The sequence below is a fragment of the Sycon ciliatum genome, chromosome 5, assembly GCF_964019385.1.
Source record: "Sycon ciliatum chromosome 5, ocSycCili1.1, whole genome shotgun sequence".
Taxonomy (NCBI): domain Eukaryota; kingdom Metazoa; phylum Porifera; class Calcarea; order Leucosolenida; family Sycettidae; genus Sycon; species Sycon ciliatum.
Genome location: NC_088647.1, coordinates 37,812,863 through 37,837,097, shown reverse-complemented (window position 1 = coordinate 37,837,097; position 24,235 = coordinate 37,812,863). Strand labels below are relative to the sequence as shown.

Here is a 24,235-nt window from a genome sequence, read left to right as displayed (position 1 = left end):
TCGAGGAATTGCCTGCCATAAGGTTTGTATGGTTCTGCCAATTTCACTGCTTTTCGAGCAGAATCTGCCACCTTTTCGAGCAGAATCCGCTGGTCCCTAGTTCCGACCCTCATTATGCTAGGGGAGTTTAGAGTTACACATGGGACAATGTCATGTAACTCTTGGGTTACCATGGTTACCGGTATGTGTTCTGAGGGTGTAGTCGGAGGCGTCTTTATATACAAGTATAAAATGTTTAGTTATGCCTTATGATAAGACTAAGGGGCCGTCCGTAAATATCGATGTTTTTTTAGAGACGATATTGGTGCTTCTCTCCCTTGACCCCCCCCCCCCCCTCCCCCCAGAAGACGCACATGTACATCTAGATCATGGATTCAATATTTTTGGATGCTCATTTTTTTTCCTTTTTGGCAATAATATGAACCCAAGATGGCAAGTTTGCAGTATTTATATGGTCTAATTGAGAAGGAGAGCATTATGACTTTTTTGGTCGCCCTCGAGAACACTTGTGGCCAGCAGCCTTCTTGTGCTGCATTAGCCCATGGTAGGTGGTGAAGGCTAAGCCACAAGTAGACATGGTAGAAGCACCATCCAAATACGAGCACACATGCTCCTTCTGCTGCCTGGATGTAGTGCCTTCACTGCTATGACTCAGGTGGTTGTGGCGAAGCTTATCAGCCGCTGACAAGAAGACATACTTGCAGTGCTCGCATCGCTCCGTTGCACCATTCTCAGCGTTTTTCAAATCCTTGTTCAGACAGTGAAGACTGGAAACTCTTGTGGAGTTCGTCCGTGTTTGTTCACACTGCCTCTACGTCTTGAAAAAGGTATCCTGCAGGCATCGTTCGGCCGATTTCCACAATCAACAGCTCATTCTTTTGCTCCTGAAATTCGCCATGGGCGTACAGCTTCCAATTTTTGATTTTGTTCTTGTGTCGCGAGTTTTAGCTCCGCGAACGGAAGCTGGTTTCACATTTCTTGTATAGCCATTTAGACGTCCGCGTGCAGGGATCGGCGAAACTTCAGATATTTACATCGATATTTTTCTGATGCTCGAAAAGACGCACATGTCACATGGCTCAAACCTCCTCTGGCCCCCAGACGCACCAATATCGTCTCTAAAAAAACATCGATATTTACGGCCGGCCCCTAAGAATAGTAAGATGGTATTAACTAACGGACTAAGACTAACTGTCCCCGGGGAAAATTGCGATTCCGCGGCCGCGTTTTTTCCCGCGTTTTTTGCGATTTTTTAAAAGACCGCGTTTTCCGCGATTTTCCCGCGTTTTTTGAACTTTTTGTTGCACTACACGTACACACAGTGCACTTTTCGGTCAGCAACGTCTCATCGTGGCGGCTTTTTACTCAAATAATGGGTGCTTTATACACCAGAGACTTGTAACTGATTGATTTCACTACATACTCGCTGAAAATTGCCGCATTCACCGCATATTTACCGCATATTTACCGCAAATTCACCGCAAATTATGCCATATTATGCCGCGTTTTTCCCCGCGTTTTTTGCGATTTTTTTCCGCAATTTTCCCCGGGGACAGGACTAAGTCATGTAGCATAGTGTAGGCCGCATGTTTTGGCCACGACTAGACTGCACATCTACATGAGTACTATAATTATACAGAAGCCTTGCTTGATAGTTACATGTACATGATGACTCATGAGGTAGGAAGGCGTGAAAGCGACCTGACCCTGACCCTGACCTGCTACTGTAAAGTGAGAAACTTTCGCTAGAGATTTAATTTCGCTATTTTCGTGACCATCACACATTCGCAAATACATGTATAAATCGCCGCAAATCTCCCCGTACATTGATCGTAGACAGTACAAGATCCGACTGAAGAGATAGAATCGCAAAAGTTTCTCACCGTGAACCAGCCCAATTTATGAAAACGCTAAATTTGCGCCGCGAAAGTGTGTCGCTTTACAGTACATCAGGTACATGGTTGGGTTGAGCTGAGTGCAACCTCGACGACGTCGGCTGGATCGGAGGCTGGAGCCGGTTGTCTGGCGCGGCCGCGGCTTGATCGTTTTTTCCGTGGCGCGTGATCTCGACCACAGAGGCACAGACTGCCCGATCGTCGACAGGCTTAGCTGTCAGTGTCATTCCTAATCCTAGTGCCGCTCATGTGACTAACGCGGGACGGGTGACGGGTAGGTCCGACTGGGTCGACTACCTACGCTACATGACATGAGTGGCACTAGTAGGAATGGCCAATTACCATTACGGCCAAGCCTGTCGACGATCGCTAGCGCTGGGCATTCTGTGGTGGAGATCACGCGCCACTGAAAAAAGCGATGAAGACACAGTGAGTAGTCGACATTAGGCTACGTGACATTGACTTTGTACACCATGTAGATATACACGGCCCCGGGCTTCAATCGATTTGACTCTTGCTTTGGAGCTGGTCCGAGATAGCTTTTTAGTTATCTGTCTTGGTCCGCTCTTGTAATCGACCAGTCCGCTGTACAGTACTCAGTACATGCTCCCGACCGAGAAGGAGCAAGTATTAGTATTAGTTTGTATTCAATGTTTCAACGGTTTGTCAAGAAGGGAAAATCGGAGACAAGCGTAGTTGCCAGCGTAAGACTAGGGGACTTAGTAAGAGTACCAGTCGCCCATCTTCAGTCCACCGCAGAATTAGGAACTCATTTCGCTGTATGCTAGGCTAGGCTAGTAGCTCAGACTCAGTGACTTCTACTAGTTCTAGAACCAGTTTGTAGAAGCCCAGCCACTGTTTGAAAACGTTGAAGGCGTGCTCTGTAAGTGTAGCTAACGTTCCTTGCGCAGACACCATCGCTCACCAATAATAGTAATACTTCATTCAGCAATCCGTCCGACCGTCCGAGTCAGTTGAGTGGAAACTTGAGCTAGCGCACCCTTCACTTCAGCTGATCACCGCGGCTTAGACTGTGCGGAGCATGCGCATGCGCATTACTCCAATTCGCCACCGCGGCTTAGCGAAACTTTGAAAGCTGACTGATTTCGCCCCTCTGCCAGCCTCAGTAGCACGGTGAGTTTCAGAGATGCTTCATGTCTCACTGCTAAAACATGCATGCTGGTTTATTCTAGGAGAGTTTCTAGATTCATTCCAAACAAATCCAGGGGAGGGGGTTGGGGATGGGGGGGGGGGGGGGGGTGCTTTGGGTGCAAAAGCACTCAAATTTCCGATCTTGGTTGGAGAGACAGCATTGTACACTGTGCGTTCATCACACGTGCAACTCTGCAGAACGTACAGTGACTGTTTACCTATCCACAATATTTCCAAATGTAGCGTATTTTCAGGAGTATAAGCCACACTTTGAACGCTCAAAATTCACTCAAAAAAGGGAGTGCGGCTTGTACTCCGATGATCAAATTAACAGTGATAAAAAGGGTAGATATCTGTATTCCGTGGCAAAAATGGGAGGGGGGGGGGGGTCTGGCTTATCTGTCCCTGCGGGAATTTGCGGAAAAAACTCTCGAAAACTTGCGCAAGAAATTGCGGCAGAAAGTAACAAAAAATGCGACGAAAAGTGCGGAATGATGCAGAACTTGCCAGGAATTCGCGGAATAATTTGCAGAAAATTGCGGATTTGGGCCAAATCACGAAATTTGTTGCATCGTATATCTACTCGGGAGTCGTGCTGTGCAAATAACCTACAGGATCATGGAAAGAACTGCGTGAAAAGTGCATAAAACTGTGAGATATAGTGCAGAAAACAACAAAAAACGCGGGAAGTCGCGGATTTTGCTGAAAATCGCGGGTTTGGGCCAAAATCGCGAAATTTGTTGCATCCGTGGAATCGCGATTTCCTGGAGGGACAGGCTTATACTGCAGTGGCGCTTATGCTTCGGATAATAGCGTACTGGTCGGTGTTTTCAAAATGGTCAAGGAAATTTCTGAGAGTGTGTAGACAGTAGGTACAAGTAGGCTAGTACCTGTCTGCAGTGGAGCGGTGTCAATACATGATTATTAATGCTTTGTGACAGGGAGTAGTAATATAGTAGTATTTTACTACTCTCTGCTTTGTGCATACTGTTTATCACCACAAGTAGCAATAAAACTGGATTCTCCACAGCACCACAAGATATGTGTTGAGGAACACATCAAGTAAAGTCGTTTGCATCAGCCGGGCAGGTTGCCACTGGCACTTGGCCCATATCTCCTAGTGTTGATGTCGCTGATTGCTGGTGATGGTTGAATATAGACAAGAGGGGATATGTCTATGAACTAAATGAGCGTGTAGCTGTCGCACAGCCCTATAGACTCATCCTTTGATAACACAAGAAAAAGCCGCGCCGCATAGCAATTTGTTCCGTTGTGTTTTGTAGTTCTGGCTTTTTAGTGTTAGCGTTGGCGGTCGTGTAAAAGAAAAAATAAGTTTCGTTCATGTTTTTCCAAGTGCACTCATATATTAGCGGAAGCAGAGCGGTACATGTACAAGTTGAAATGCGATTCACTTTTCTTTAGGAAAGGTAGTAAGTCTGATCAGCCAGTCAGGTTTCCTGCACTATCCGAGAAGATAAAGAGAAAAAAGAGGGGAGAAATCTGATTTTGGGATCAAAGCAGAGTGTGGTAATTCCAGCAAAAGCAGCATCCAGGATCTGGCTCATTACTAGGAAGCTGAACATTGAAGAGTGATCTTGAATGTCAACTGTGGTGGTTGCTTCTGCTGTTTTGTCTTCATTGACCCGGTACATATCATGGACTATGTGGAAATCTAGCGGCATCCTAGCAGTACTTGCAAGTACAATCATGTAGTAGCATGACATGGTGTGTGTATGAACACACAGAACACATCTACAATCATGTACTTTTGGGGGAAATTTGTGCCCCCCCCCCCCCTCTCTTGATCATGATCCTGGCTATGCCCCTGAAATCCATATCGCAGTGTGTCCAGTCAGCAGCTGTTTGAGCCAACACCAATAATACGTGGCGGGAGAATTTCTTCTCTTACAAAAAGAAAAGGGATTCCCGGGCCGTCCCGCACCAAAATTGAGCCGAAGTCATTTTTTATAGTACTGATCGTGTGAGTAGATCTGTGACAGGGAGTCACACAAACCCGGGCTTGTACGACTCCCTGGTGTACGACTGAGGGCCGTTGTTGACCGAAATACCAAAATATTTTCAACATAGAGTTCTGCATAAGCAAGAGTGATTAGCCCCCGGAGAGTGCAACTCAGATGGGATTCTTTACCAGCCAAGTCAAAACCAGCAAGTTCTTGTGTTTGTAGTGCAGGTAGAGATCAGCTATAGGGTTGGTGGTTATAAGAATATACCGGCTATAATATTATCAGCTTCAGAATTCCAAATCTAAAGTATCTTTTCCACTTAAATTCAACGGTGGTTATAGTAGTAATCTCTGTATATGTATATCATGGTTTGTAAGTTATAGGAAAATAGGGACAGTCGTGAATCAGATACATGTACTGCTCTATTACTATGTCAGTGTGAGGAGAATTAGAGGGAGAATGTCACCTATCCGCCATGTGTCTCTATCCGTACAAGAGAGCAGACTGAGTATGCACAACTGCACATCACATTGCTCAGCTTTTCTCATCTTTAATTCCAGGTACTGTTTTGTAGAATCTACTAACTTACAAGCTTGAGCAGGCCAATGGGAGTTATAAAATTTGGACTTTAATGTATGTGCATGTGAGTGTGTTTAGTGGGGGATTGGGATTGGGGCTTAGAATGTGCAGATCCTTTGTTTGAAAGACATTCCTGCTCCATTTTTCTTGCTTTCTTCAGATACCAATTTCAGTGCGACGGCCGGCCGTGTGCAAGTACTGCTGGTACTATGGTCTGACGCTAACTGTCAACATTGCTAGCAAAGAACTGACGTGCAGTGAATGAAGCCTGATTGTCAATTCTTGTAAGTTTCAGTCCTGGATCAACAGTTGCTGAACCACAGCACAAACACACAACACAGGCACGGTTAGAAAGCACACCATTCCACTAATCACCAACTAGCAATTACCTTAGCCATCCTCTATGACAGTGAGTTTGTGAACTGTGTGGCATGCTGGACAGCTAAGTTCATGAGTCAAACAGTTTGCTTGAGATCGAGACTGTAGATGTGTTCAGGCGGTAACTAGATGCTAGTTTAGACCAGAGACAGTTGTTGAAGGGGAAAGGATGTGTTGTACTGCAAGACCGGAGACAATTGGTAGGTATGGCAATGCAGAATTTTCCCTTAAAGGATTAGGTACTGAAGTATTTTTTACAGTGCTATGCAAGATAAAAAGTTTGAACTCTTATCAAGCTGTGCAGGACTTTAAATAGATTCTACAGGCTCAGTTCCTACCAGTGGTGTACCCAGGGGGGGGGGGGGGAGGGTGCTTTGGGTGCTCAACGATCCCCCTCAAAATGTTCGACATAGGCCAACGTTCATGATGTACCCACAGGGGCGTAGGAACAGGTCCGGCAGGTCCGGCATCCGCCGATGCTTCGGCAAAATAGAAGAGAAGAAAAGGCAACAAGCTCGTTTTCAACCATGCGGAGGGTCAAGTCCTACACAGTACAACCGGCCAGGAAAGGCTCAAACACATGACTCCTGATGTTCCTGAATGTCCACAAGAAACTGCTGGACGTCTAGTGCCTGAAGAGTGAATTTGAATGTGGAAGTGAGCATCAGCTCTCCCAATTCAGACAGTTTTAAAACCTCAAGTCTTTCATGATACCACAGTATTTGTTCATATCAATCCTTTTACAAGTAAAATCACCCTCTTCATTCAGTAGAGACAGAGTCGAGTGAGCTGTATTCCCGGTGCCAATAGGCGGTCTCACCACCCCTGTATGGCAACTTCCCCATGCCTAACCCCCAAGACAAAGTGAATACTGTTGTAGTCATACTGGGCGGAGTTAAAAATTAAAAAAATTGCGACCTGTAAAGAGCTAACAATCCGCTGGACCATTTGAAATCTGCTTCCTACGCCCCCGGCCCATGCCACTAAAAGTATCATAACTTTGCCACCGTTAGTCTGATTTTTTTGCCTTCCACTCGCTGTCACTAGTTGATCATAGTTAACCCTGTTACATGTACTTAAATGTGCCAGGACGGAGGGCTATCCATATCGTCAGGGCCTCGACTTGTTCTATTCCGATTTTCCGGAAACATTCCGATCAGTTGTTCCGACAAAGCGACCGAAACGATTGTTCACGAAAGTGTACTAATTTGTTGTTTCGGGCCCTTGGAATCCTAAAAATGTGACGGCTTCTAAAAGGGTCACTGTCCCCTCGACTCCCTGCCATTGAACACCTCAGACACAGCTTCTGATTTCTGCCAACAGAAAAGTGTCAGCCCTCTGCTACTATCGTGTTTGTGGGGGACGCGGCGGCTGGAATGTATTGTATGGTTCGAAAGCCTACGGGACTGGCCCTCGCCGCGATGGTTTGCGAATTTCGGCATCTTGCCCTGTTCCCGGGCCCGCAGTCCTCGCATAGCTTGCCAGCTTCTGGGCAACAGCAGCTTTTTCCGCACTTGGAATTGCCAGTGCACTGGCAACACTGGCTGTCAGGGACGCTAGTCGCGGGGGTTTGCCCTTTGCGGGCATCGCTGTGGATAGAGCTGCCAAATCTACTTATGCAAAGTTCGCGAAACTCGGGGAATTCACGAGTCAAGTTCGAATGCATAATTAGAAGTACGAAAAGTGCGCCCGCTGGATAATTCGAACTCACTCTTCGTACAGAAAAGCTGTTTACAGCACAGTGGCTATGTCCTTCGAGCGCGTATTTCGAAGTGAAATGGAGTTGCTCTACTCGTAATTCGAAGTTCATTTTTTCTCCTTCTCTAGGCAAGAGTGACTCAAAAATCGATCCCCAGTCCGCTCCAGGATCCACAATAGCGTTGAAGAAACCCACCTTCTCTCGAAACTTGATTCAAGCCTGTGCAAGAGAAAGTGCAAAGATTTGATTGAGGACGACTTCTTCCAGGTGTCTGGTTCCCTTCGCGGATCTCAGTGGGTTGGTGTGCCGTGCCAGCTCATGCACAGCGATGTTTGGGACTGAACAACGACTAGAAATCGTAAAAAAGAATCGTCTGCCTATGCTCCCTTTCCGTTCAGACTTCTTCAGAACGACGCCGTTCTGCTCTCGAACGGGCTTTCATGACGCTGAGAAGTCAGTGCTGTTCTTTTCCGTTGAAATTGTTTCAGCACAGCTGCAGTGACTGACAAATTCTTCACTAAGAGCTTCGTAGAAGATGAAGATAAATGTGCAATGACCTTGTGTCGATCCAGTGTTTTGAGAAAATGGACTAGTTCCTTGTACCTGACCACCCATTTTTCCTTGATGCAAATAAAATGTGCAAAAGTAGTCAGCATGCAATTATTTTGAGCATTTTGACATACATATCATGTCAGTGCATGGGACTGTATTTGGATAATTAGAAGTTCCGGATAATTCTAAGTTGCGGCCTTGCAATTTGAGGTTTGGAATTAGAGGAAGACTACCTGTAGTACTTAAAAGAGCAGTAGTCAAATTGAAAATGTTTTCATGATAATTATGATCTAGCAAAATTAGTGTTCTCTTGGATCTAGCTTGCAGAGGAAGTAAAGTTTGTCCTCCAAAGTGAGGGATATGTTTGTGATTGCTAAGTGGGTACTTCAAGGCCTCATGGTTGCTCCATCCTACAAAACAGGTCCTCCATTTTCCCTCGACTTGGTACAACATGGTAAATAGCGCACTAAAAATCAAGATATCAACCATCCATGCATCACATGTACATGAATGGTCCTTTGTTGGGTTCTTCCGAAAAGGCTGCGATGTAGCGTTCCTCCTTTATTCCCAATCGAACATGGTTGAACAAGCGGTCACGTGCTCCTGCGTACACCAGTCACCTGGTCACCGTGCCTGCAGGGTACAACTTACTAGCCTGTTTGACCTTTTTTGGGTGCAGTCCTGTCACTCGAGTTGAACTCGAGTTGAACCTTGGTGTGAAAGTTGTCGCCTGCTGGCGCGGTGACCAGGTGATTTGGGCACCCAGGAGCACGTGACCACTTGTTCAACCATGTTCGATTGGGAATAAAGGAGGAACGCTGCATCGTAGCCTTTTCGGACCAAAACCAGTCGACTCAGCGTCCAAAAGACTACAACATATGGGCCAATCGCTGTCATCCGTGCTTTTATAAGAACGAAATGGCGCTTTTAGTGACATTTTGCATACAAATCCCCATCTAGTAGGGCGCAGTCACCCAGTTTCGGTGGAAGTGCGCGAGTTCGATTGGGATTCAAGTAGGAAGGGAGCGTCGCAGCTTCCTCGGACCAAGACCATTCGACTCAGCACCCAGAAGACTACAACTGGTGAAAATTTGATTTTAGGGTATACTTCCCCTTTAACCTTGTCGTTTTGTTTTATTTCGCGCTGGCTGGACTGTAGGTTTCCTCCGTCGCAGTACGAAGATAATGTTTGTGTTTGTCGTGTAGTTTGCCATGTCGCGGTGGAGCAAAAGGTGGAGAAACTGCCACTTGTCCTCCTTACCTTCCTTGTCGTTTTGTTTTATTTCGCGCTGGCTGGACTGTAGGTTTCCTCCGTCGCAGTACGAAGATAATGTTTGTATTTGTCTTGTAGTTCGCCATGTCGCGACGTCTGCCAAAGAGGCGAGCGGCCGATCAGTTGCCATTGAGCTTGGCTTCGTTCCGCCATGTACGGCGCGAATGTGACGACACGTAGTCCCAGCCGGAGGACAGTCAGAGAACTTCGCCTTCCGTCAGTTCGGAAAATGCTGCAGTCACGGCCTTAGTTTCTGCCTGTGCTGCAGCTTTGTACTTTGTAAGGCTCTAAACGCATTACCCTTGTCTTATTGGCCAAGCTATGCAAGGGCTACCGTGACAATAAAGATTTTGCAACTCCCGGTGTAGTGAACGAACCGAAAACAGTTTGAAGCGAATTTAATTCTGTGCACTCGAAAAAATTTGAACCCCCCCCTGAAAAATTCCTGGATCCGCCCCTGGTGGGTGCACATCCAGTGCATTTGCAGATTTGCGTGCTTCTCTTGCGACGGGCGTATACATGGTACATACATGGTGTGTGTGTGTGAGTATGTATATGTGTCCCATCTGGTGCAGTGGTATGTGCAGCGATTTCTAATCGAGAGGTTGCGGGTTTGATTGTTGTTGTAGAAGTTTATTTAACGTCGCACCACAAACAGGCGATTTCGCCTCCTTTGATACATGTGGACGACAGAAGGAATGAGAGAGAGGGGGGGGGGACAGAAGTATGGAGAGAGGAGGGTAGAAATAAATAAGCAATCAACCTCAGGGCTACACCAAAGCAAAAACGGAATGGGAACATACTATATACAAAATAGCTTCATACATATATTGCAAAACACGTTTACTATTCTTCAGTCCGCTATACCACAGAAACACACTAGCCGAAAAGCATTTAAACGGAGCCATGATGCGCTTTTAGCAGGGCACAGAACTGAAGGTGGCTGGGCTCGGAACGGAGATCAGGCGGGAGCTGGTTCCACAGGACTGCGCCGATGAACTGCATGGTCGCTCGACCCGCAGGACCGGGCCAAAATGGTACTCGAACGAGGTGATGTGCTGCTCCCCGAGTGCGGTCACCAGTAACTCTCACGAAGAAGCTGGTGAAGAGGGAGCTAGCTCGGGAGAACAGACAACGACGGACAAAGATGAGGAGCTTAATGTTAAACATGTCCTCCAGGGTGGTGAGGCGGAGCTGTTCAAAGATCGGGCTCGTGCGCGATCTTTGAACAGCTCCGCCTCACCACCCTGGAGGACATGTTTAACATTAAGCTCCTCATCTTTGTCCGTCGTTGTCTGTTCTCCCGAGCTAGCTCCCTCTTCACCAGCTTCTTCGTGAGAGTTACTGGTGACCGCACTCGGGGAGCAGCACATCACCTCGTTCGAGTACCATTTTGGCCCGGTCCTGCGGGTCGAGCGACCATGCAGTTCATCGGCGCAGTCCTGTGGAACCAGCTCCCGCCTGATCTCCGTTCCGAGCCCAGCCACCTTCAGTTCTGTGCCCTGCTAAAAGCGCATCATGGCTCCGTTTAAATGCTTTTCGGCTAGTGTGTTTCTGTGGTATAGCGGACTGAAGAATAGTAAACGTGTTTTGCAATATATGTATGAAGATTCCCGACGATTATCGTCACACACGTCTTCTTTTCTTCCTCAGACTCCTCCTGACTTTTCTTTCATTCTCCTGGGTGGTTACCAACAGCCAGTGCATTCCGGAGTATGTGGTGTGATTTGTGTGTGGAAAAAATGTATGAAAAATACCAAAAGTAGGGATTCACTGGTCAGAAATAGCTGTGTGGTGTAGACCAGGCTGAATATTGGCGGTCAATTCTTCAGCCTTGCAAGCTGTTGAATGGTGCAATCCCAGCACAAGCTGCTTTGGCTTCTGCTGTTGGATCGCTATCATCGCCTCTGGCAATGGGCGTCCAATGGTCCAAAATGGTATGTGTGTATGTTTGTGTGTGTGTGTGCGTGCGTGCGTGCGTGCGTGTGTGTAGACCAGGCTGAATAGTGGCGGTCAATTCTTCAGCCTTGCAAGCTTTTGATTGGTGCAATCCCAGCACAAGCTGCTATGGCTTCTGCTGTAGCATCGCTATCATCGCCTCCGGCGATGGGCGTCCAATGGTCCAATGGTGTGTGTGTGTGTGTCTGTGTGTTTGTGTGTATGCAGAAAACTACACAGACCATGACTGCAGTGAAGAGTGTATGAACCGTGCTACAATAACCAGTTTATCATCGTCCTGAAAGTACTTCAAAATGTCTAACAGTAAGTCAGACCAGCAGTCCACCATAATTGAATGTGCAGTATCTTAGCAACAAGCCTTTGGTTACATGTGATTACAAGAGCAAACAAGAAACAAAACTCCTATAGCCAACAGACAGGCTATAGAATGCAGATGCCTTGTAGAGAACCAAACCCATTATGGAATATTTGTTGCTTACAACCTTTGAGCTGGTGTTTTCCTGCCAACTTGACTTGTCATTTGACTGATTGTGACTGCCATCCCGCAGAGCCGTCCGTATACAAGAAATCCATCAAATGGTTCACTATGCAAACCTGCAAGAAAACACCTTCTCCCTGCTTAAAGTATAGTTTTACAGGGAGGTAGCTCCACATCAGTTAATTCAGATAATTACTCAGTTGTCATGGTGATTGGTTGTCCAGGATACTGTTTCATAATTATTACTCATGGTTATCTTTCCCTGCTGTTTCGATTAGTTAGACATTCCTGTATATTTGGTTTTGTGTCTTTTTGTATTCTTTAGATGAACCATTTGGTGATCCCAAGTTCATTTCCAATATCTTACCCTGGATTTATAAGTTGGATACAACAAGGTTTCGACAAGCTATGCAGGACAAATGCGTGTTCATAAGTACAACAGAAATTGAGACCTTGCTGCGTCTGGAGAAATACGAAGGAAAGGAAGTGCATAATTCTCACATCATCAATCTTATGAGTCCTGGAGGCACAGGTGCTTATAAACTACTCTGCAATGCAATCCATGACTTGGGTCCATTGTACAATGAAAAGTACCAAGAAATGCTTCTCCTGTTGCCCGTTGACCAGCGACCAACGGCCAAGACATTCTCTCACGAGACAGGTAATTGATATGTCCAGAATGGGGATGGTCACAAGAATGGTCTTGGGGGTGTGGGTATACCACTTACAGTCTGAACGTCCCCAATTTAAACATTGCCATCAACCAAGCTTCTGCTGTCAAGGGAAATTTTAGTTTTGTACCTTACCAGCAGAATACAACTCATTACACCAAAGTGTCACTAGCTAAAAGTGAACTATACCCCTCTTGCGGCCGCGATACACAACAGAAGGCCAGCTGTTTAGTTGGAGAGAATACTTTGTTCTTTCTCTAAGGTCGTAAGGAGACGTCTGGACAACTGACGTATGACAACTGACAAGTGAATAATATCCAGGAAAGTGGTGCACTCATCAGGGCAAAAGTGGTGCGCTCATCAGCACAAAAGGTGCACTGGTAAGCGATACAATGCTGTCCCAATGGGGTCCAGTGCGAAAAGTGTGTACAGAGCGGGTGACTATAAAGCCTAGTTCACATTCGACGGGGCACGACGGGACGTGACGTAAGGATCAACGAGAAGCGACGGGACAGTCTGACGGCGTCCAATGTGAACACCAGGAACGGGAACGCAGCCGTACTGCCGTACAGATCGGGAAGCGACGGGAAGAGTTGGATCGATCCAACTTTTCATACCGTAGACGGGCGTAGACGGGGATGCAAGTGTACAAAACAGCTGCATTTTGAGTGTGAACAGGAGACGGCGTTGTGCGCCGACTACTCCCGATTCGTACTTTGGAAATTTTTAGCATTTCGAACACTGTGCTTCCCATGATAAATCGCAGAATGGCTAACACGACTTGAGTTGAATTTTTGCAAGATACGGTCTGGTGTCACTTATGGTATTTTGGGATAGTTCAGGAGCGTGGCAGACGAACTGTTTTATCATTCCCTGGAGCTATAATTTGAATGGCACGCCTTTCGATGCTACATTTTTGGTGTTCATGAAATACTGGTATTGTGAACTTGATTCCGCTTCATTCAAGGAGAAATAATTGAAAAGAAATACCGAAAATAAGAAAATAGGGCCAAAGGTCACCCTGTCATGGGCCGGGCCTTATGACTGGCGTCGTTCGCTGCTGAACGACGAAACGACTGCAGCATGTCGTGTCGTACGAATCGTACAAGATTTTACAGTTCATCCCAGCCTTCCCGACAGGCCTTACGTCCCGTACCGTCAGCGTTCCGTCGAATGTGAACTAGGCTTTATGCATGTGAGTACACACCTGTTGCAAAGGCGCAGCAGCGTGTACCACGATTCAGCAGCGTGTACCACGATTCAGCAGTGTGTACCACGATTCAGCAGCGTGTTCCACGATTCAGCAGCGTGTTCCACGATTCAGCAGCGTGTACCCCCACCGAAAAAAGACATCCTCTCCTAGATCCTGAGGATGAAAGCGAAACAAATGAAGCCCAAAAAATTGAAGAAGACGGATCGGAGAAGACAGAAAGAGGAAAGAAATGAACATGTGAATGAGCATAAAAATGCGAGAATAAAACACAACATGTATAACCACAATTGTTGGACACGTGACGAGTAGCCGCACGCTGGACTCCGCGATGCTGCCGGGAGCGGCGAGACCGAAGGCACTCACGGACCGAGAAGACAGTGGCAGCAGAACTGGGTATCCAGGCATCTTGCAGCACAGGACGCACACTGGACAGTTGACCGAAAAACCACAACACAGCCAATGGGGTTACGAAAACTCACAGAGAGACAAAACGCACACAGAAATAGACATGGACTGACACAAACATCTCAACCATCGCCGAAATTCAGAAAAGAAAACCACACGAAGGAATGGATGAACAGCAAGGAAGAACACGTCTACAGAAACAGGAACAATTAATCAGTGAAGATACCAGATACCACGCAAACAAATCGGTTACCAATACGCATACAAGATACTAAACAAAAAATCACACGGCGCTGCCCTGAATGTTTCTTTTGTTGACGCCATTCAGTTCAGTTCTTATGTATGTGTGTATGTAAAGAGTACGATCAGTGGTTCACACACACACACACACACACACACACACACACACACGCACGCACGCACGCGCGCGCGCGCACACACACACACACACACACACACACACACACACACACACACATACACCTTGGACCTTGGACGCGCTGCCATATTCTGGCTATGCGGACCCCATGGGGGGTTGAGCAGGTTCGGAACAGTAGGGGCGATGACGGGATAGGTCCTGTGGTCTACTGAAACGCCGACCGCAATTGCAAACGATACAGAAGGAGCTACGGTCTGTGTTGGTTGCTCTGGCCGAGCCACGGCTGCACTTGTGACATGTCATGCCTTGGCGCGAAAGCACACAGCGGTTGCAGCGGGCGCAGTGGAAGCTGCAGCGTTCGCAGGACATATTGTTTGTAACCGGTGACTCAAGTGTGTCAGAAGATGCCTCTGCTGGTGATGTTGCACACATACACACACACACACACACACACACACTCGCACACACAGACACACACACACACACACACACACACACACACACACACACACACACACACACACACACACACACACACTGTCTACATTTAGGAATATACTTGTCAACATATCATCACAGTACATCTGTACAATGATATACCATCAAACAATTTGTTCTTTTTCCTCTTTCCTGTCCTGTGTTTGACCACAGTTGATGTTGCTACTATGCGTGCAGGCAGCAACACAGCTAACGATGGCACAGTGACATGTCATATACTGTTAGTGAATGATGATGGAGCAGACAATGGTGGGCACATTCAACGTCTTAAACAACATCTACACAGAGTGAATACACATCTGTGCAAGACCACCGCTGATCATTCAGATCTAACTTGCTTGTCCGGCGATGTCAAGGATTGCTTCGTGCCCATGCAGGCTCTGACGGAGAAAGATGCTCTGCAGCTGACGTATCGTGCGCAACAAGCTGCAACTCGCCGTGTCACTGGAAGACAGCCAATATCTGACCGTACACCAGGCGTTGCTATCCCAGGAGCTAGACAAGATAAGAGTGACAAAGTGGAAGGAGGAAGGCAGTTTGTTCTGTCCAGCGCTAAGCAGCTCTTGTCTGATCCCCATTATTATGAAGGTGTAACTAGCGCTGGCAAAAGTGGTGTTGGTGTTGGTGGTGGTGATGACACAGTTGACACAGACATTCTGGAAAGTTGCATCGTAATTGGGAACGCTGGGCAGGGAAAGACAACACTGAGCAAACGAGTCATTGCCGACATCATGGAGACAACGACTGGAAATCTGGCAAAGATTGAATTCATTTTCTACGTGCCATGCCGTGATTTGACACGTCCACAGTCGACTGATTGGTTTGTATTTCTTGGTTTGGACAAGTTGGGCATCAGTAAACCGGAGCAATCTACCTTGCTAAGGTACCTAACAGAGCATTCTGACCAGGTATTGATCGTTATTGATGGCATCGACGAACTTGGCAGTGGTGGGTTTGGCAAAGGATCAGCAGCCCAAGCTGTAATATTGAGGAGCAGTAGCAGCAACCATTCACTACTACCTGATGCTATTGTAGTCGCAACTAGCCGACCGTGTGATGAAGCGTATCACCATATCCAGAATTTCCGCTTACGTTTCCGACTTCTCGGCTTCTCGACAGACCAGCTCTTTGCGTACTGCTCACGACAGCTCGGAGAGGAGGTTGCCAAGAAGTGTATGACAGAGCTCTCACAGCCGCCCAACTGTCTGCTGAAGGAAGCCATTCGACAATCTCCACTCCTATGTGCTCTGCTCGTTCAGCAATATCCCATCAACAACTCTCTACCCTCCAGTGTGACACTTTTCTACGACCACTACTTACGCTCCTCAGTCGCAAAGCTGGAAAAGCGGCGAGGAAGGAAGTTTGGTCAAGTACGGCTTGCACATGACGTCATCAGTCACTGCAGTGGTGGCCGGCACTTCAGTTGTGATGATCTTGTCAGTATCCCCGTGGTAATAGAACATCATTTGGAGCGCTATGTGAAGGAGACAAGCAACAATGATGAGGAGTGTGATCACCATGCTGTGGAGCTAGTCAAGGCATTGCACAATCTCTACACGATGTGTCTTGCAACATATCAAAGGGGCATGGCTACGTTTACATCCACGCTGTCAACCCTCCACCAGTCCATTTGTCAAGATCTCGGCTTACTGCTCAACCCTGGTATGCATCCGTCGTTCGTCGGTTCCACTCAGACTGTGTCCTTGACTCACTTGACACTGCAAGAGTGGTGTGCATCGAGATGCATCATTTCTTCTGACTCGTGCGTAGACATCATCCGCAGCTGCATCAACACTGTCGGCACAGACTTGAACACACTTGTCTTCTGGCAGTTTGTCTTTGGAGCACTCAAGCCAGACCTTCTACATTCATCTTTGTTGGCTCTGAAGTCTGAAAACAGCATCAGTGATTACTCTTTCAAGAGCAAAACGAAGATGCTTCTGTTCATGATGAGATGTTTGATGGAAAGCCACATTTCACTCCAACATAACCGCACTCAGGGATATCCCAATCAGGACACTGACATAGTCACACATAGCTGCTATGCTATGTCAGCCAACCTCCTGGCCAGTGATGGAATTGATGTTAGTGGAATCCACCTTGAAGTTGTTGATGTGATGGCTTTACATACTGTTTTGGAGCTTGTAGACAATGTAAAGTCTCTGGATCTCGGCCATTGTAATCTGTCAGGTGACAGTGTCATTTTGCTATCTGATCAACTGGATAAATGCGTCAAGGTGGATTTGCGTGGTGCCAATCTCACTGCAGCACCATTGGCAAGCATATCAAGCACACTCTCTAGATCAACACGGCGTACCCTCCAGGTTCTTGACATTAGCAACACAGAGTTGACCAGTGGATCTGCAGATGGAGCAGCACTTGCTGGATGTGTAAAACACCCAAGTCTAACGTACCTGAATGCACACCATACAGTACTTGGCAATGATGGTCTGGCAGCATTTGCGAGCAACTTGGCTCCGTGTAACAATCTCACAGATCTAGCACTGGGAAGTTGCAGTCTGGATAGTGGATGTGGATCTGACCTGGCAACACTGGTCACACAGTTACCACACCTTTACAGTCTATGGCTGGATACGAACTCACTCTGCAACAGTGACGTGTCATGTGTACTATCCAGTCTCCATTCTCATGATACCATACAGCATCTCTTCTTTAACAACAACAGACTGACTGATGAGCTAGCCGCTAGTGTGGTTGACTTTCTGCAAGCTCGTCGCAGTCGTGAGCACACTGGGAGTGTCAGCACAACACTACCACCATGCGTGGTTTATCTGAGCGGCAGTGGTGTAACAATCCGTCTTCTACAGGAAGTGGCTACGTCTAGTCAATGTGGTGGTGACGTAATCGACATTGGCAGCCGCTATGCTACTGGTACTTCAGTACGGACTGAGTCAATTGATCATCTGGTCAGTGTACATGGTGGTGGCCTACAAGGCAAGGTCGATGACTCCATGATGTCATCACTTGGTCAGTACCTTGCAACCAACACTGACCTAGACCAACTGGACATAGCAACCTGTAACATTACCGATGCTGGAGCAACTGCTCTGGCAACATCTGGCCTTGCTGACAACACAGTGCTGAAATGCCTTCGTCTGCTCAGGAATAGGATACAGCTATCTGGTGTTGTGAGTATACTACAGGCAGTGACATCACCACAATCACATGTCAGTGCATTGGGTCTGGAGGACAACCCAGTGTTTCATGATATACAGCCCAGTCATGCTGATTGCAGACTGCTATGCCAGCTTCTCTCCGGATTCCACCAGCTGCGCTTCATATCATTTAGCCACACGGCCATGAGTGATGAAGTTGGTGCAAGTATCCTACACTCTCTCCATCACCATGCGCGTATTGAATGGATGGATATGGCAAACAATGAGATTGATGATGCCACAGTGCATGCCCTGGTGGATATGATGAAGAAGAACACAAGCTTGAGATTGATCAGCCTAAATAACTGCAAGATCACCGATGATAGCATTCAAGCCATGCTGCAGTCACCAGGCATCATGAGGATGGAGGGTGTACACTTGTACGGGAACCCATGCTCTATGGACAAGCTTCGACCTCCATTGTACAATTCCAGGCTATGGTATAGCAACTCTACTGTCCTGGAGTTCATCTCGGATTGATTGCAGGAAGACGTTGCAGAACATCAGCATATTCCCAGGTATGTGTTGTACAGTAGTAGATGTACAGTGTTGATCAGTGTATGAAATACGGGTACACCTGTTTGTTGATGAATTATGATGATCAGACAGACAATACACTAGTCACCCTAGCCACACTCTCAATCTACAGATGTGTGTACTTGACCAGTACCATAAAGTCTGCAGCAAACGTCCAGCTCAGCTGGTCTGTACCAGGGAGTAGTAAAATAACAGTATTTTACTACTTCCTGGTCTGTACCAGGGAGTAGTAAAACGCGATGCACACTATCACTTCTGCAATGCGATGAGCGTCGACCAAAGTCTTTTTCGAATACACGAAGAGTCTTTGATGCACAATGCACAGCACATCGTTGCAGGGCATGCACAGTACAAAACTGTACGCGAGCTGTCACGTGCGCCCGCCGTGTAGAAAGTGATGTGCATCGCTCGTCGCTTGTCGCAGAAGTTGAACTAGGGTCAACTTTCCGCGATGAGACCTGCGACGGAGGTGCGATTCAAAATTTTGCAGAAAAAACATTTCGATCGCATTGCTCGTCGCTCGTCTCGTCGCATAAGTGATATTGTGCATCGCGCTTTAACCAGTTAGTTGTAGAATGCCAGTAGCGTCGGTCAGTGTCGTGCAATGTTATCACATGAGCTGATTGTTCAGTAACATGTAGGCTTTGCACAGCAAAGTCTAGTTAGCCCTGGCACACGCGCAATATTGGCATATTGCTGTGAGTGTGTGTCACGTGACTGTCCCTGCACGATTTACAAGCTGGCAAAATTGTACAGACATCCTGTTAGTGTTATGGTGTCATATCGGAAGACGTGTCTTCTTCAAGCTCTTGAATTGACGGGATGTGAAGGAGCGTTCCTTTGCAGTTGATTTCTTCATGTGTCAAAATGCAGTTTTAGCTTTTAACCCAGGCCCACGGGTACACACGCAAGTCAGGTCACACACGCGCACGCACACACACACACACACACACACACACACACACACATACACACACACACGCACGCACGCACATTCATGTACATAAACATAATTGCAGACACTCCTACGCCCCGTCTGTGCGTACAACGACGTACTCACGCACACACTCACAAGCACTCAACACATAGGTTTGGGGGTTGCCATGACTTCATTTATAATAGTATGTGATGAAAGACCAGTTCCAAGACAGCAAACGATAATATTTGCGTCATATCATCACATTCGGTCGTCAGTAATTCGCAACGCCCACCGGCGGCAGACGCACGAATGGCCCACCATCATATTGTATGTGTGTGGTGTGACGCCTCATGCCAGGCAGTTGTTTGAGTTCTTGGCCACTGAGGGCTAGCCTGCAGCTGCCCACCATGGGCCGGTGACATGAGCGGCTGGGGAGGTCAACAGCCAAGCCACTGAGGGCTAAGTAATCCTGCCCGCTGTGGACCGTTAGCATACTGCCCACCGAGGGCGCACAAATGGCGACATGGCCAGAAACATGCCCGCTGCGGGCGCATGAACGGCCGCCCAGGGCAACAGCTTACCCATCGAGGGTTAAAGCATACTGCCCAACCGAGGGCGCGAGAGAAGCGTATAGCCCGACCGAGGGCGCATGATTATAGCCCGATCGAGAGCGCATGATTATAGCCCGACCGAGAGCTCGAAGAAGCGTATAGCCCGACCGAGGGCGCATGATTATAGCCCGATCCAGAGTGCATGATTATAGCCCGACCGAGTGCGCATGATTATAGCCCGACCGAGGGCGCATGATTATAGCCCGACCGCAAGAATAAGTGTATAGCCCAATCGAGGGCGCACGAACGGCCGCCAAGGCCAGAAACCTGCCTACTGAAGGCTAAAGCATACCGCCCAACCGAGGGTGCACAACGGCCGTCAAGGCCAATAGCCTGCCCCCGAGGGCTACAGCAAACTTCCCGCCAAGGGATAAAGCCTAGTACCCACCGAGTGCCAAAGAATGCTGCCCACCGTGGACCGATTATATACTGCCCACCGAGGGCTGAATCATATTGCCTATTGAGCAAATGAACAGCCACCGAGGCCGACAACCTGCCCGCCAAGGGCAAAAGCATACTGCCCGCTAGGGCCGACCGCATACTGCCCAGTGAGGGTGAACGAACGACCACCGACGCCAAAAACTCACACAACTGCCTGGCATGAGGCGTTACACCACATACATACAATATGATGGTGGGCCGTTCGTGCGTCTGCCCCCGGTGGGCAGTGTGAATTACTGACGACCGAATGTGATGATATGACGCAAAATATTATCGTTTGCATTCTTGGAACTGGTCTATCATCACTTTGCTGAAGTAATCAAAATGAAGTCATGGCAACTCCCAACTTATGTGCTGATCGCTTGTGAGTGCGTGCGCGAGTACGTCGTTGTACGCACAGACGGGGCGTTGGAGTGTCTGCAATTATGTTTGTGTACATGAATGTGTGTGTGTGTGCGTGCGCATGCGCTTGCGCATGTGCATATGCAGAGGTATGCCCGGAGACCTGGGTGTTTACACGTGGGTCTGGGTTAATGGTGGTGTTAGCGGATATCATAGCGTAACTTGTAGTTCCTTGGTCATTTTTCTTTTCTATTTTCTATATGCAGGTCATTTCTTTGTGTGTTGAATTTGTATACGAGAATGACCGTACTGCCTACGAACTGCCTGTCTTTCCAGAAGGCCAACATTTTTGTGCGATTTGTGTGCATGTGTGTGTGTGTGTGTGTGTGTGCGTACGTGTGTTTGTGCATGCATCTTTGTGTGCATCGTGTGTGTGTGTGTGTGTGTGTGTGTGTGTGTGTGTGTGTGTGTGTGTGTGTGTGTGTGTGTGTGTGCATGCATGTATAATGTCTTCTTTAAAAACTTTCTATCACTTCCAGCCGTTGCTGAAGGAGTAGGCAAGGACAGAGCTGACGTATTGTTCAAGTTTGATCTACCAACCAACAGTCAATGATTGCACAACTTCCACTGAATGGTGTGTGTGTGTGTGTGTGTGTGTGTGTGTGTGTGTGTGTGTGCATGTGTGTAGGCGTGCAGCACACATCACACTGAGTATTGAATTCACTTGAGTAGAATGTAATTTGTGTGTGTACTGTTTTCAATGATTGTATTGTGTAGCATGCATGACTCTGCTGAAGAAACAGTTCAATCATCAGTTTTCTGCTTATTCTAGGATTTACGCATATAATTCCTCACAGTCAAGTATACACACAAGAATACATGATGTTACTGGTAGTGCAACTGCTGATGTTGCAGACAATACTTCTGTTCATACTGTTGCACACTACGTAGCTCTCCGTCACGATTCTTCTCTTGGTTTTGTTGATGTGGTTATTGTCACCAGCAAGTGCTGAGTACACTCTACAATAGTCTTATAGATATGTATATACAGTATAATTATACTGATGGTGTTCACTGCTCTTCTGCTTCTGCTCTGATAGTCGATTGCTGATGTACGTGTTTGTCAATATTGACACCAATGCCAGTATTTACTGAAATACATTCATTGTTGCTGGTGGTACGCTTGATCAGCTGTAGCCGGCACTCTGCTGCTCCTAATGACTGTGACGAAGAGTTTATCTAGTCTTGGTGTGATGAGACGCGCGGAAACTCCATTGCTCTCAGTCCACACAGCACCGCGGCCATGCTGCATCACCTCATCACACATGATACGGCTGTAATGTATTTCCTTGATCTCAAGCATTCAGTCACGGTCTGCACTGCACCCCGGGCACCATTCCACGGAGAGGGCATTATTACCCCCAATAGAGTGCACCATTCCAGAGAGGGCAGTATTACCCCCAATAGAGTGCACCATTCCAGAGAGGGCATTATTACCCCCAATAGAGGGCATCATTCCAGAGAAGGCATTATTACCCCTAGTACAGCGCACCATTCCAGAGAGGTCATTATTTTATTACCCCCAGTACACATAGTACATTCCACCATGTAACTTTGCGGATATCTACTGCATGTAGATGATGTCAAACTTACACTGTACTGTTGGGTTAGAAAGAACTGGGGGGTCAGCCTGGTAGTAGCCTAGAGCATTCCTATTTTCATGTACTATGGTTTATGCACAGTTGAGTTACTGTCTATACATTGGTATGCTGTGCCAGGGTGAAATTCCAGCCTGCATGTCCGTTTTTCACCTAACCCAACCGTTCTTCAGCACCCCACAGTACAGCTGTGTGTACTCTTGATGATGTAACCATGCACTGGTCATGTGACTATAGATATTCAGACAGACCGTACACATATACACACGCGAGTGCAGTGTAGCTGGCTCAAACGTGCAGCGACGTACAAAACAACAGCAAATAGATGGTAGAGTGTTGATTGCTGTTGCAGGCAAGAACAAAAAGGATAGATTCAATAGATTGGAGAGCTTTCAGTATGACAGCAGGCAAGCCGGGGTGACGGGGAAATCACTGATCACGGTAAACTCACGTCATCTCAATAAAAATGATACGTAAACGGCGGCGGAGGCAGCAGGCGATGGAAAGTAACCCGGTACATGATTCACTACGTGTACTATGCTGAAGATGCTGAGAACAAAACCACACAACACACGCCAACCACACCACGATGGTGTGTGCAGAGCAGTAAAACTGAACACGGGAGGGAGATACTGTGTTGCCATGGTACCCACTACTGCTGCAGCTGTAGATACAGATATTAGAGGTATGTAAACAGGAGAATGACGTCATGTCTGCTGCTAGTAATACTATTAGTCTTGTAGTAATGATGAGCTTACTTGCTTACAATAGGTCAGGAATACTAACACATATTCATATGATTACTTCACCATTGCCAGCCACTGGCTATGTAACTCTGTCTTTGTTGCTGTGTTGTATGGGCAGAGCACAAATACTTCACACTTAAATTGATATGCAGAGTATCATCTTTGATCACCCATACAACCACGGCTACATAAGCTACCAGACACTGAGATCACGGGCCGAATGCTTCATGACGTGCATCTTGCCTTGAACCTGTTGCAAAAGTCACATACATAGAACACAATGACATCCACTTGGATTATTGTTTCCACAGGCCAATCACTACAGAACACAGAAATGAAACCGTCGGCTCAACCAAGAAAACACAAAAACCACCAAGGAACTACAAGTTACGCTATAAAGTCCACTAACACTAACACCATCAGTTACAGGGGCATCTGAAGGTATTATAGTGTGGTAAGGTCAGCCATCTGAAGTACAAGTTACTCGTGGGGGACGGGTGGCTGAGTCGAAATTTTGGAAATTTAGAGTCCAAATCAGTTTATTTTATTGGTTCACGGGGTGGTACCTGGGGGCAAAAAGTGATACGGTCCATAGCGTAATGACCGTAGCGTGTCCCCAGGCAACACCCCTATGTCACATGACAATCAACTCATGCGATAACATTGCACGGCACTGACCGACGGTACTGACCTTCTACAACTAACTGGCT

General features: G+C 47.2%; 2 protein-coding genes across 2 annotated transcripts in view; one reads left to right on the top strand and one right to left on the bottom strand.

The window, feature by feature from the left end:
* LOC135818584 (uncharacterized) overlaps window positions 1–19,061 on the top strand; it is a 108,604-nt gene extending 89,543 nt beyond the window's left edge. Inside the window, exon 5 of the mRNA XM_065331975.1 lies at window positions 17,151–19,061. Within this exon, the coding sequence (XP_065188047.1) occupies window positions 17,151–18,751 (1,601 nt within the window). The 3' untranslated portion in view covers window positions 18,752–19,061. The remainder of the gene's footprint in view (window positions 1–17,150) is intronic.
* The window catches only part of LOC135818589 (uncharacterized), a 199,164-nt gene that overhangs the window by 69,195 nt on the left and 105,734 nt on the right, over window positions 1–24,235 (bottom strand). The window lies entirely within an intron of this gene.